The following is a 14730-nucleotide window of genomic DNA, read 5'->3' on the forward strand; positions in this document are numbered from 1 at the left end:
CCTGATGTACTTTCCAAAATTGAAGTGGACCTCAGTGTGCAGGGAGTTTATATATATATATATATATATATATATATATATATATATATATATGTGTGTGTGTGTATGTATATATATATATATATATAAATAAATAAATAAACTTCCCAGGCCTGCTCAGTTACCCACGGCACATGCACTAATGCAGAATACATGTTATGATTGTTGTGATGGCTCTTCTAGACAATTATATGTGATATCAGGAACCTTACATGGTAAATACTGTATACAAAATGCAGCATTGTACAGTATAGTGAAGTGACGGCACACCTAAAGATGTCTAAATCTGATAGAAGGCAAGAGATTTCATCACGTTGCATGCAGTAAACCTGAGTTTTATTCCTTACCTTTAAAGTGTCCATGAGTACCGTCTGTCCAGTTGGCTCGGCCAGCAGGAAGACATCCACCGCATCGTCCTCTATCAATCTGACTCTGGCCTTACTCCTTGGACGCAGCGCTGCATCCGCCAGGCTGATTGCATCATTATTGTGGGACTGGGTGAACAAGAGCCAACAGTTGGAGAGGTCTATTTATTCACTGTGTTTTTCCATTTATGATGTATATATATATATATATATATATATACGTATATATATATATATATATATATATATATATATATATATATACACACACACATAAATACATACATACATACATGCATACATACACACACACACACACATATATATATATATATATATATACTATATAGTATATATATATATATATATATATATATATATATATATATATATATATATATATATATATATATACGTATGTATATATATATATATATTATATGTCCCTAGGTGTGAGTGCGATAATAAATATACAATTTATTATATGTATACTATATACATATAGGGCCATATATACACTCTGTGTGTGTGTGTGTGTGTGTGTGTGTGTGTGTGTGTGTGTGTGTGTGTGTGTGTGTGTGTGTGTGTGTGTGTGTGTGTGTGTATACACACACGCACAAACACAGTGATATTTGAGAAGTGAAATGAAGTTTATAGGATTTACAGAAAGTGTGTATAAATTTGGGCACCCTTGTTGTTTTATTGATTTGAATACCTTTAGCACTAATTATTGGAACATCGACATACACAGGTGAAGCCAATCATAAGAAAGGGTTTTTAAGGTGGCCAGTCGCAAGTTGTTCTCCTCATTGCATCTTCTCTGAAGAGTGGCAGAATGGGAGCCTCAAAACAACTGACAAAACAAAGATTGTTCAACGTCATGGTTTTCGGGGAAGGATACAAAAAGCTAGCTCAGAGATTTCAGCTGTCAGTTTACACTGCGAGGAACATAGTGAGGAAACGGAAGACCACAGGCACAGTTCTAGTTAAGGCCCGGAGTGGCAGGCCAAGAAAAATCTCAGATAAGCAGAGGCGAAGGATGGTGAGAACAGTCAAAGTCAAGCCACAGACCAGCTTATCCGAACAACCAATGATTTATAAAGGAACAGCTTGAAAATGATCAGGGGTGCCCAAACATTTGCATACACACGTACATATATTCGCACATATGTACATATTTGCATAAACATATATAAAATATGCCTATCTCCCTGTAGTTGGAGCAAATGTTGGAGAGCAGCGCTGTTAGGGCCCAGAAGCAATTGGTATTGCTGCACAGGGAGGATGGTCCTCCACCCAAAGGGACTGCTGAGTGGCTGAACATGCGGAGTTGGATCTCCACACACCATCACTTGTCCTGTCCTCGGAGAGTTTTCTCCAGGAGAAGTTTGCCTAAATTGGTACTTGAAATAGCCAACACAAGCTATTTAACCTTACACAACATTGGCACAATGACTTCTCTCTGTCGTTTTTTCATTCATCTTTTTAGCGAAATTGGTTTGTTGCACTTCCAATTCTTTATCTTTCTGTGTGAGCATGAATCATTTGAGTGTTGCTTGCTGTCATTTTTTTTACCGCAGAGAGAACTGTACCAACGTGTGTTTGAAAAGTGTCCAGATCGGCACTCTGATTTCTCACGGCTGGCCAGGATTTTAACAGGAAACAGCATTGCTGTTGTGCTCGGTGGAGGAGGTGCCAGGTACTGTGGTTTTAAGATAATCCAAATGCAAACACCCCATCACCATAGTTAAACATCCTCAGAAACATACACAACATTTCATGTGACAGATTAGAAATTTGAAATTGATTCATTGTTGATTTGCTTATCCATCCAACTATCCCTTATTTATTCAGTTACTATACGTACGTATGGTTGAAACCCAAGCAGTTGTGAAGCTGAGATGGAAAACTTGAATCAGAGCCATTGCACCAACATTAGCTATAGCCAGTGTAACAATTTGAATGACCTGAAGAAGAATGAAACCACAGTTGTAATAACTACCATTTAAGAGACAGACATTGATATTTGTAGCACTATTTATTATAATCATCAATACTTAATTTCAGGTCACCTCTAACTGAACTGTTTTCTTTACTGCTCGGGCTTTAAACACTCAACCAGCTCAGTGGCCTAGTGGTAGAGTGTCCGCCCTGAGACTGGAAGGTTGTGGGTTCAAACCCCGGCCGGGTCATACCAAAGACTATAAAAATGGGACCCATTGCCTCCCTGCTTGGCACTCAGCATTAAGGGTTGGAATTGGGGGGTTAGATCACCAAATGATTCCCGAGCACGGCACCGCTGCTGCTCACTGCTCCCCTCTCCCCCAGGGGATGGATTAAAATCACACGGGGATGGGTTAAATGCAGAGGACAAATTTCACCACACCCAGATGTGTGTGAGACAATCATTGGGACTTTTTTATTTTTTTTTAATAGTAGCTCAGGGTACCGACACCTGAAGTCCTTGGAAGGGATGCCTCCCGTTGTCCTGTTGAGGACTCTCTCATTCTACAGTGGGAGCAATGGCAGTGACAATCGATCTAATCTAGTTCAGGTTTTAATTTGTTGCATTTTTATTGGCTGTGATTAAATCATTATCCAGATCTGGAATTTCTTTCAAACTTTTAACTTTTATTCCTGTCAGATTCATATATCATCGTCACGGTGGCTTCTTGGCCCGCTCTGCTCTGAGTACTTTTGCTTCTCATGTACTGTCCTTTTCAGGGGTTGCTCCCAGGTTGGTATCATTCGGGCACTGAATGAGGCAGGGATCCCCGTGGACATTGTGGGTGGTACCTCCATCGGGTCATTCATGGGAGCACTGTATGCTGAGGAGAAAAGCAACAGTCGAATGAGGATTCGGGCTCGTGAATGGGCAATGGTAGGTTAAAACCCCTTACCAGTCCTGCTTTATGTGCTTGCGTCTGTTTGATTTAAGTGCTCGCAAAATCAGCTGGAAAGTTGAAGAATTTGCGGGGATTTGTGCCACCTTGTGGCTACCTACCCAGTCAAGTCATTCATAGTTAAAAAAATGAGTTCCTGGAAATGTGAATAATAAATGCCCAACATTTTGAGATACAGTCATGTCTGCAGGCTCAGAGAGCACTGAAATCAGATAGGCACAAACACAAAACAGCAATGGCAAGGGGGTTAATGAAAAATCAATCACATTTCTCAGTATTTCTTTCTTGTTTTTTGAGTTCTTGTTGCTCTGTAACCAACGCTGATATTTTAATTTTTGCTGCATTTTCATTGTTGTTTTTTTCAGGATATGACATCCCTCTTCAAGAAGTTCGTGGATTTAACCTACCCTGTCACTTCCATGTTTTCTGGGGCTTCCTTTAACTCTGGCATTAGATCAGTTTTTAAAGGCAAACAGATCGAGGTATGGTGCAATAATCCAAAAAAATGTTTTTGCAGAGAAGATCGATGACAACATTAGTAACCTCATTTAACAAAGCCTACTTTTACCACTTCTCACCTGCTAGGACTTGTGGCTACCATACTTCAACATTACAACAGATATCACAGCTTCCTCCATGAGAGTTCACACTGATGGTAAATCTTAATGTCAAAGAACTCCTCTCCCATCACCCTTTTTGCTCCAAAACCAGAAAATGTCATGATGAGAAAATATTGATGCTGCATGAACAATGAAATTCTTGTCTAATAGAATGTTTGAAGTGCTTCCATTCATTTTCAATGTTTAAACTCTGCATTTCCTGTTAGGTTCACTGTGGCGTTATGTCCGTGCCAGTATGTCACTGTCTGGTTACCTTCCTCCTCTTTGTGATCCCAAAGATGGCCACTTACTGATGGATGGGGGTTACATCAACAATCTACCTGGTAAGACCAATCATAAATAAGATGACATCACACTAAATATGAGTTATTAGGTAGGAACTGTAACGTTCTAAGGGTGTATTCAGACCTGACTGTTTGGTCCGCTTTAAACGAACCAAGGTTCCATTGTAACGCTGGTCCAGACCTTTTGTGCAGGTGTGAATACACGCAAACGAATCCTGGTGCAGATTAAAGAAACGGTTTGAAAGCGAACCGAGACCACTTGAAAAAGTGGGTCTCGGTTCGCTTTCAAACGAACTCTGGTGTGCTTCGCTTCAGGTGTGAATACAAACAGCATAGATCTGAACCAACAGCACTAATATGTAGAGCAGGAATGCAGCGCGTAGGACTCGCATGTTTTCCTCCATTTCCGGGCCTGTGCTCTGTGTGCTGCCCAGGTCATTGCTGTCCAATGGGAGCACAGATCGTGGGTGTGTTTACAAAATATACTTCGCTAGCAAAATGTACAGTCTGAATAGGAACCACAACAAACGAAAAAAATTTAGCCCGCTTTTGGTCTGGACCAAACAAGCGGACTAAAGGACTTTTCTGGTCTGAATACACCCTTAACCATGAGTTAATCAGAGGTCACATCCAGTTATTTTCTAGACTGCTTGTGCTGTATACCATTTGTCACCAACCTTTACGAGCTTTACGAGATTTTCTTCCTACGAACACTTGGATTTGGTCATGTGGTACAACGCTGACCTTTGACCTACATATACTAGTAGGCGGTCCTTTTTTAGTTTTTTAATATTGGCATGTCTAACCCTAACCCTAACTTTACACTAAAGCAAGTGTGATTTTAAAGGTATGGCAACAATAAAGATCAGATGCAGATTACTGATAAGTGAAGTATTTTTTTTTAGAAGGGCAACGCACACAAAAATAGACAAATGTCACTGGTGAGATACACTACTTTAGTATGGGCCTGTGGGGAACTCAAGTGGTCCTTGAGGTATCCTTACCCATGGGCACCAACACCTACTATATTCTGCGGCTTCGAATATACCATTTGCACTCAAATTTACATGTATAAGCAGTTTAGAGTAATCCACTAACAGAGGAAGCATGTTATAATAATAATGCATTGGAGTTATACTGCACTTTTCTATAGAAGTGTACAGTCTTCCCTCACTTACCTACTTCGCGGTTCATTTATCGCAGCCTCAGTACATAGCAGATTTTTCAAAAAAAATTAATTCAAAACAAAATTCCAAATTGCAAATTATGGCATGAAAGGCCTTAGACCCTTTTAAATTGTTTTTCTCCATAAACTATGATACAATTACACTCGTCACTCCGCTACAATATCCTCACGCAATTACGTTATCGGGGCGTGCGCTCGAACAAGACGATCGCGATAACATGACGTGCGCAACATGTGATGTGCGACGGTAACGTGTCGCATCGATGGAGCGTCAATTGACGCACCCCGCTGATAGAGGTAGATCAAAACAGCCGCAGTTCTAGTGTTAAGAACACCAGTGAGATGCAGGTATTGCATACTACATAAGGAAAATATACATATTATCGCCCATTTCAGTGCCCCTTGGCGATCGGACAAAAAGTGTTCTCTATTAATCGCTCACCCCCCCTGTTGGACATAAATAGAATAGAATAGAATAGAATAGAATAGAATAGAATAGAATAGAATAGATCGCCCTGGGCGATAATTAGAATAAATACGGTATGTTAAAAATGAGAGGGTGACACTACTTTGCGGATTTTCACCTATCGCGGTTGCGACCACCACCAAACATTTATACACCAGTGTGAGTGGCACTGGAGGGATGTTACTGGACAATTGCTCTACCACTGAGTCACGGTGGCCCTATTTTAGAAACCTATAAGAAAACCAGTCTTCTTCTTTTGGCTTCTCCACAGCAGATCAATTGTTTCCATCTCACTCTGTCCTCTGTATCTTCCTCTGCCACGTCAAACACCTGCATGTCCTCCCTCACCTCACTTCCTCTTTGGCCTCCCTCTTCTCCTCCTGCCTGCCTGTCCATCCTCAGAACTAGAGTACTTGTTAAAAAAAAAAAGCAAGACCATGCAAAACATTCAAGGAATGAGGATCTCCTGACTGTGAGCCCAATAGACGAACCACAATAGTCAAAAGTGTGGATCCCTATAACATTTAATACACTTAATAATTGCGCTTTTCTGTCCATCCAAAATCAGTTCGAGTTCAAAAATGACCTTTGTCTTTTATTTGTTTCTAGCTGACGTGGCTCGCTCCATGGGCGCCAAAGTTGTGATTGCTGTAGATGTTGGAAGTAGAGCTGAAACCAATTTGACCAACTATGGTGATTCCCTGAATGGGTGGTGGCTTCTGTGGAAACGATTCAACCCTCTAGCTGAGAAAGTCAAGGTATGTATAATTTAAATTACCTTCATTCAGTCAAGGTATGTATAATTTAAATTACTAATACTATACTAATACTAATAATTAATCATTTGAATTACCTTCAATTTAGTTCTCTGGAAAAAAAAGTCAGAAAATGTGAAAAAAAGTTAGAGAATGTGAATGGCACACAACATCAACATGAAATTATTTTATGACATTACATTCAAAATCCATATACAATGATGAGGAGATATTGATGTTTAATGTGGGCCTAGCTTTCATTTTGTTTTTATTTTGACCAAGAGGGATTATGAAGCTGAGTTCAGGGGTCTGTGGGGTCCAGACAAGTTTTTCTCCATCTCATTCCATCCAGTCCTGCTTATTGTACCGTGCATCTCTGTGCTTTTGCGCATCTCTGTCTGCTGGAACAGACAAGGTCCTTTGCCATTGGAAGAATTTAATTGTCTCAAATATCTTTGTATGCTAACTAATTAAAATGTTCCTTTTTGGAATTTACCTCATGTCATTGTTGGATTTAAACCCTTTTCTGAAAGCAACAGATTATTACACCGGATTTTATTTAGAAGTATCTGAGTAAAGTGGGCAGACTATAACTGCTTGGTGTACTTTTCAGATTTTTATTTCAAAAGAAAACCAAGTAAAACTAAGTGTAGTGTCATCCTTCCTCATAATTCTGCACCACTTTGAACCCCTGAAAATAGCTTTAATTTCTAAATAGTTTGAAACGTCTTAAATTGAAGTGGATGTGGTGTTAAATGCATCACTCCAGACTGTCTTTAAATGGTGGCTCCCAAAATTTGAAAGCAAGTAAATTTTTTCAACTGCATTTCCCACCCCAATACTATTCTTGAATATATTTTTGTTGCTAACCAACTTCTGCTTCACACTTCAGCCCATTCATCAGTAATAGAGCGAAAATACAGTTAAAAGGAGTAGTGAATATTTATTTTGCGAGTCAGGTTGCAGTATGCACCCCTAAATTTTCGACTTGTGTCCTTAAAATTTCGGGTTAAGGCAAACAAAGATTGTGATTCGCGGACCAGCCACATTGGGTTCTAAAATTTGAAAGTGTGGTCAAGGCCAGAAAAAAAGCATTGCGTGTGGTCTGCAAACCTCGCACAGTAAGCGCACGCAAATAAATGTACAACATGCTTCTTGGCAATGTAAGATTGATCTGACTTTTTTTTAATTATTATTTTGACGTTCATTCTTTATTAAACACTTGGCAATGACTGTACACTTTCCTTTTCTTTGGTCTGCTCATTTTTACAGCTGGTCTCAAATAGCAATGGGTAAATGAAAGCGGATTAAAGACAATTATTTATTTACAAGGGAAAGCAGGTGCGAAAAAAGCACGGGTCAAAGCGGACATGAACGCATCGCCTACTGTCGTATTCTGCATTTAATTTTATTTGCTAACCTCCTAAATCCTTCTCCCAGGTCCTTAATATGGCAGAGATCCAAACCCGACTTGCTTATGTTTGTTGTGTCAGACAACTTGAGTCGGTTAAAGACAGTGACTACTGTGAGTATATCCGCCCTCCCATCGACCGCTATGGCACATTGGAGTTTGGCAAGTTTGATGAAATTGCTGTAAGTATTCTTGTCCTCCATTGCTACTAGTGCTTTCATTATTAGGCTGAAAATCACATCCTGACATTCACATTCCATTATGCTTCAGGAAGTGGGATACCAGCATGGGAAGACACTGTTTGATGTTTGGCAGCGGAGTAGTGTGGTGGACAGCATGCTTAAAGACAGACATCAGGAGGAATTCCATAAGACCAAAAGTAGTCACGTGAGCACAGTTTATTTATCTGTTCATTGATTGATTGATTGATTGATTGATTGATTCATTCATTCATTCATTCATTGATTCATTCATTCATCTATTCACACTCGGAGGAGGCACCGATGTCCGGATAGCAAAGCGCAGGGTTACGGCAGAAATTAAAGCCTCCGGAGCTCCCCTCACCACCGTCGTTTCGAGTCGTTCCAGGCTGACTCAAAGCTGGTCACGGAAGACTATAACGGGAGAAGTGCACCCGGCTGGGAGCCAATTTGCCCGGGGCGGGAGTTGATAGTTACTTTATCCCGCCCATCAGACGCTCTGCATTTCTGGGAGGTTATGTGGCACTGGGCTGACCCAGATGCTCACTTAATGCATGATGACTGATTGGATGATCTGTCTGAGGCGGGGCTGGACGGCTCCTCATTTGAATTACCAGCAGGACTGTTGTCACAAAATCCAAACACAACCCACACACAAACTACTAGTTTCCCCCTTCAATGTAGCATGTCATGCAATCTTGTCTTCAAAAAGACTGTCGCGTTTGCTTCTTGCAATGCGCCTGTTAACAATGCTCTGATTATCTGACAGTTCTTGGTATATAGAACATACGTATATATATATTGACATACTGAAACAACTTCAACACTCACTTGACCTGGCTCTGTGTGACTTGTTCAGTGGGGTCATGGAGGGACCGGTTTTGAAGATGTGGACCACATCAAGATGGTTGTGACAACGGAGCTACGAAGGATCATGGAAGAATCCTTCCAAGAATGCATGAGGGCATGACAAAGAATATGTACCGTAATTTTCGGACTATAAGTCGCGGGTTTTTTTCATAGTTTGGGTGGGGGGGCGACTTATACTCAGGAGCGACTTATATGTGGGGTTTTTTTTTTCAAAAAATTTCAAAAAAAAAAAAAAAAAAAAAATGAAACCGCGATAAACGAACCGCAATGTAGCAAGGGATTACTGTAATTTGAATTTCAAGTGACGACAGCAGCGCGAAACCATCTGCGTCACTCCAATTCATTAAATCCATCAATCGTCCTTTGTCAACAATGCGTGCGCGCCGCTGACGGCTTTTGCACTTAAAAATATTCCACAGGCCCATATAACGATATATAAATTATATATCAAATAACTATTATATAAGCAATAATGTTATCAAACCATCTGTGCACTCTAAATCATTAAATTCATCGATCAAATTCCTCGTCCTTTGTCAACATCGCCGCGCGTGCGCCCTGACGTCAGCCTCGTCGTTATTCCACAGATCTACTATATAACTATATTGTAGCGTTAACAAAGTTCAAGGAAAGACGTGGGTTTGGTAAACGGCTCTTTATTTAACAAAACAAACTTACAGGCGTGTGGCGGCGTGGACGTCCAGCCACGGAAGGGGACGAGAGCTCCATACGATAGGACCGGGCGTGCGTAGAAGCCATGACCGAGCGAGTGACGCGCGACAGGAGCGCGACGCGACGTCGCGGTTGCGCGTCAGCAGCGCGACGGTTGTTTACATAAAGGACAAAGATCGACTCGTCCAGCTTTCTTTCACTTTCGTGGATTGAAGTCGGGCGCCGGCGCTCGGCTGGGTGGCTGTCCAGGGACGGTGGATGGTGCTCGAACAATGCTTTTACGCACGCCCGGTCCTACTCTACCGAGCTGCCTTTCAGCTCCGTGGATGGAAGTCGAGGGCCGGCGCTCAGCCGGGTGGCTGTCCGAGGACGGTGCATGGGGCTCGGTCATGGCTTCTACGCACGCCCGGTCCTATCGTATGGAGCTCTCGTCCCCTTCCGTGGCTGGACGTCCACGCCGCCACACGCCTGTAAGTTTGTTTTGTTAAATAAAGAGCCGTTTACCAAACCCACGTCTTTCCTTGAACTTTGTTAACGCTACAATATAGTTATATAGTAGATCTGTGGAATAACGACGAGGCTGACGTCAGGGCGCACGCGCGGCGATGTTGACAAAGGACGAGGAATTTGATCGATGGATTTAATGATTTAGAGTGCACAGATGGTTTGATAACATTATTGCTTATATCATAGTTATTTGATATATAATTTATATATCGTTATATGGGCCTGTGGAATATTTTTAAGTGCAAGAGCCGTCAGCGGCGTGCACGCATTGTTGACAAAGGACGATTGATGGATTTAATTAATTGGAGTGACGCAGATGGTTTTATTAACGTGTTATTTATGTAATAGTTTTTTGAATAACTCAGAATTTTACGTCAGGGCCGTTCTCAGCTCTTAGTTTGTGTTTATGTCACTTAGCATAGCTATCGTTTAGCCTGTTGTTGCTCGTTCATGACTGTTCTTGGTGTTGGATTTTGTCGAATAAATTGCCCCCCAAAATGCGACTTATACTCCGGAGCGACTTATATATGTTTTTTTTCACTTTTTTGGGCATTTTATGGCTGGTGCGACTTATACTCCGGTGCGACTTATAGTCCGAAAATTACGGTATTTAGACACCAGGGAGAATACTTTGAATGGGAAAACTTCGCTGGAGTAGGCTCCGGATTAACTGTAGCCCTAATGAGCACTAATTATATCAAAAATGGATGAATGGATGGGTTCAGACTGAGAAAGAATTGGCATTGGATAACAGGAGCTGATATTGTTTTTCTGTTAGGTGGTCACATGTCCAAATGCCTCCTTTACGGACCTGGCCGAGATTGTGTCACGAATCGAACCTGTCAAGACTGCATTAATTGAAGGTTTGATCTTTATTAGTTATTTGTGAAAAACATATTTAGTAACATTATAAATCTTTTAAATACAGAGTGAAATTAATTTGTTGTCCTTCAGAGGAACTATCAGAAGATTACCAGACCGACTATGATGAGGAGGCAGTAGAAAGCCCACTGTCCGACTTTGAGACGTTCATGCCTGGTAGCAGATACACAGAAGGAGAGGAGATAGGCGACACTGCCGAAACGGTATGTCATACTAAACAAGTCAACTCAAAGCGTCAGCCGTAAAATTAAAATGTCATCTGTTGGTTTGCAAACGATTTCTGTTTTCTCTCTTTATCGTCACAAGTTTGCCTTAAGACATGAGCTGAAGGCAAAGCATGTTTCTTTCCAAAATAATTATTATTAAGATTATGGTTTTATTTGGGAGAAGATCTAAGTTAATGTTGTCCCATATGATGCAATTATGTCAAGCTGAACAGTGTGATGTTGTAAAAGCTAGGCAAAAAGGTTTATTTGGTTTAGCCTACCTCTTTTTTGCCAACAGTCATGATTGAATTTTATTGTGTGAAATGATCTAAATATGTTTACAATGTTCTGATATGTATCTATTTTTTTACAAATAATATTTTAATCCATCCATCCATTTTCTATACCACTTGTCCCCACGGGGGTCGCGGGCGTGCTGGTGTCTATCCCAGCAGTCATCAGGCAGTAGGCGGGGGACACCCTGAATCGGTTGCCAGCCGATCGCAGGCTACACAGAGACGAACAACCATCCGCACTCGCACTCACACCTAGGGGCAATTTCGAGTGCTCGATCGGCCTACCAAGCATGTTTTTGGGATGTGGGAGGAAACCGGAATGCCCGGAGGAAACCCATGCGGGCATGGGGAGAACATGCAAACTCCACACAGGGAGGGTCGGAGGTGGAATCGAACCGGCACCCTTCTAACTGTGAGGCGGACGTGCTAACCAGTGCTCGGTGGAGCCGCCCTAATATTGTAATAGAATATTTAATTATGATTGAAAAAGTTGTTGAAGACCTAAATGTGCACCATTGAACTGCGGGGATGTGACTACGGGTGGGCTGGGGCGTGCCTTGCCTACCCAAAGATAAGCCGTGCCCTCCCAGAGGAATCATCTGCCCATCCAATGGAAACTCTCGAAAGATCACCGTTATTTTATTGGGGGGAGGCGTTCATCGCTTTCTTTCATTAGGCATAAAAAATGCGCCGCTTACTATTGGCCATTTTGAAGGCGTGCGCGTTCTTCGTGCTGCTCCTTTACAAGAGCAAACCAGAACGAAACAAAATGCGGTACAGACATGGTCCTAAACCTGTTTGTAGCTAGTTGTGCTCACCAATCTAAATAGAATGATTAATACCTTAATATATATCTATATTATTTTCTCTGGTTCTTATAAGTTGTCTTGAATAGTTTCACCGTTACGTTTTTAAGTTTTGAAGGCTGTGTGTTTCTTTTAGGTTACCAGCTCACTTGGTGATTTAACGTTGGTAATTATCCAGCTGTTAGTATAGTATAATTTTACCGAAGGCCAACACAATTAGCATTTTTTTATTTTTCATGGGATCCCACGACCGAAAATTGGATGCTGTTATTGTAATCTCTCACACCCTTGTTCTCAAAATTATACCACGGCTTTAATTTAGGAAATATTTAGGAAAAGCAACATTTTTGTGGTTGTCCACCCAAATAATCCAAAGATCACATACGTACAAGTAACACTTCTGTTGAGCTGTACGGTAGTATCTCAAACTACATACCAGTAAAAGCTATGGCTATGTTGTATGTAGCTCAAGATGGAAGCATGAATATATTGCCTCCAGAAATTTTACTCATGTATTCTGGATACATTCATCTCTGCCCCTGAAATTTAAGCATTTTTCTGCTGTTAATTTAGGTCTGAAATGGCTGAGATTGTTTAAAAATATAGAAAGGTCTTAAACACCGAAAGCAGAAGAAATGTAATGTATATTCCCTCATTATATATAGATATTAATAACATTTCATTTTGACAAATTTTAAAACTGACTTTTAAATCTTAGCATATATCAAATGTCTACATAATAGAACATGACTTTGCAGACTTAGGAGCAGCATCATTGTTATTTCAATTTTATTTATTTATTTATTTTTATCCACAGGACGAGGAAATCCAAGTCAGAATGCGACACCGGGCCAATCATTCACAAGAAAGTCGTCACCTCTAATGTTCATCAAACATCATAAGTGCCTGTCAGGACTATTGCCCACAAAACAGTTTCAGCACAGTATTCCTTTGAGAAAATTCACCCAATTTTCAATACTGATCACTGATGGTCTTCAAACGATTGTCTTGAGTAACTGTGGGAAAATATATTGACTTAATGGCACATTTAATGACTGAAAAACTCTCATATCAGCACAGTTTTAGTTGGAGAAGAAAATCAAACAGACTGTCTTTGCTGCTATATGTTTATATCTTTGGTAAAGTGTCAGAAGACAACCATGATAACTTTGGAACAGTTTCATGCATACCTTTGACTCATGGACTACATTTCACAGTGTTAGACTATGGTGTGTATTTGGTATACTGTATGTTGACACCCGCTGTACACTACTCACTGTCCTGTGTGAAAAAAAAACTTGTTTTGTCAGCATCCCATTAATGTTCATTCGCCTCTAAACATATAGGGACACTGAAACCAATTCCTTTATTTTGCTGTAGACTGAGAACATTTGGGTCTGACATCAAAATATGAATTTGATGAAAAAACAGATCAAGAGCTTTTAATTCTAACCTGCAGGTTTGTACATCTAGGAATCTGAAACACAACTTGCTAAAATGATTTTACTTCCATGAGAATGCCACGTTTTTAAGTAAGCAAGTCAGTTATTTAAGTCAGTTGTTAAATTCTGCACAAGTGCATAAGACATAATAGGTTGATACAAATCCCATGGTTGCAATAACTGCATTAAATCGATGACCCTTAGACTCAACTTATGCCGACATCAATAATGCCGATAATGAGCCGACAGACGCGTCGCAGACAAACGTAGCATGTCGTGGCTGATTTTGAGTTGTCTTGACATGTTTCAGCCCGTATAGTGTGACATAATCAACGATTGGGTGGCTGGCGTCTGGGACGGTTCACGAGCATGACTATGAAAGTATGGCTTGTCCAAATTTTTGTTCGTATTGCCACATAGTCGAGTTGTTCTTGGGCACTGACGGTGCCCTCCTACTGATGATGTGATATTGGACATGATGTGCAAAAAAACCCAAAACAAAGTGGCGTAAAAAGGAACAGACAATTTCTAGCTGATCTCAGGTGGGCCACGATATGGAAGAAAGATTTGTGGAGCTGTGGCTGCAATGTCCTCAGAATCAGGTATCATTAAACAAATGTGTTGCCTCAAATTCTTTTTGGAGAATACATGGTCCGTACTGCCTAACTACAGTAATCCCTCGTTTATTGCGGATAATTGGTTCCAAGACGACCTGCGATATGTGAAGATCCGCGATGTAGAGAAAATATATTGTTAAAATATCCACAAAAGACTTTTATGAACCTTTATTGTATTTTTAAATACTTTATTGTACTTTTAA

General features: G+C 40.6%; 1 protein-coding gene across 3 annotated transcripts in view; it reads left to right on the forward strand.

Annotated features, from left to right (window-relative positions):
- pnpla7b (patatin-like phospholipase domain containing 7b) overlaps window positions 1-13754 on the forward strand; it is a 45241-nt gene extending 31487 nt beyond the window's left edge. For 2 of the 3 annotated variants that reach the window (XM_037259444.1, XM_037259445.1), the window contains exons 23-35: window positions 395-563; window positions 1622-1804; window positions 1985-2103; window positions 3129-3285; window positions 3673-3789; window positions 3893-3962; window positions 4134-4250; window positions 6473-6621; window positions 8059-8211; window positions 8300-8416; window positions 11057-11141; window positions 11233-11363; window positions 13286-13754. In XM_037259444.1, coding sequence (XP_037115339.1) covers window positions 395-563; window positions 1622-1804; window positions 1985-2103; window positions 3129-3285; window positions 3673-3789; window positions 3893-3962; window positions 4134-4250; window positions 6473-6621; window positions 8059-8211; window positions 8300-8416; window positions 11057-11141; window positions 11233-11363; window positions 13286-13351 — 1633 coding nt within the window. In that variant the 3' untranslated portion in view covers window positions 13352-13754. Of the gene's footprint in view, window positions 1-394; window positions 564-1621; window positions 1805-1984; window positions 2104-3128; window positions 3286-3672; window positions 3790-3892; window positions 3963-4133; window positions 4251-6472; window positions 6622-8058; window positions 8212-8299; window positions 8417-9088; window positions 9207-11056; window positions 11142-11232; window positions 11364-13285 lie in introns of those variants that run through there. The other variant, XM_037259446.1, reaches the window with a different exon arrangement.
- Window positions 13755-14730: the final 976 nt, after the last annotated feature.

The sequence above is a fragment of the Syngnathus acus genome, chromosome 9 (genome assembly GCF_901709675.1).
Source record: "Syngnathus acus chromosome 9, fSynAcu1.2, whole genome shotgun sequence".
In the NCBI taxonomy this organism is placed as follows: Eukaryota; Metazoa; Chordata; class Actinopteri; order Syngnathiformes; family Syngnathidae; genus Syngnathus; species Syngnathus acus.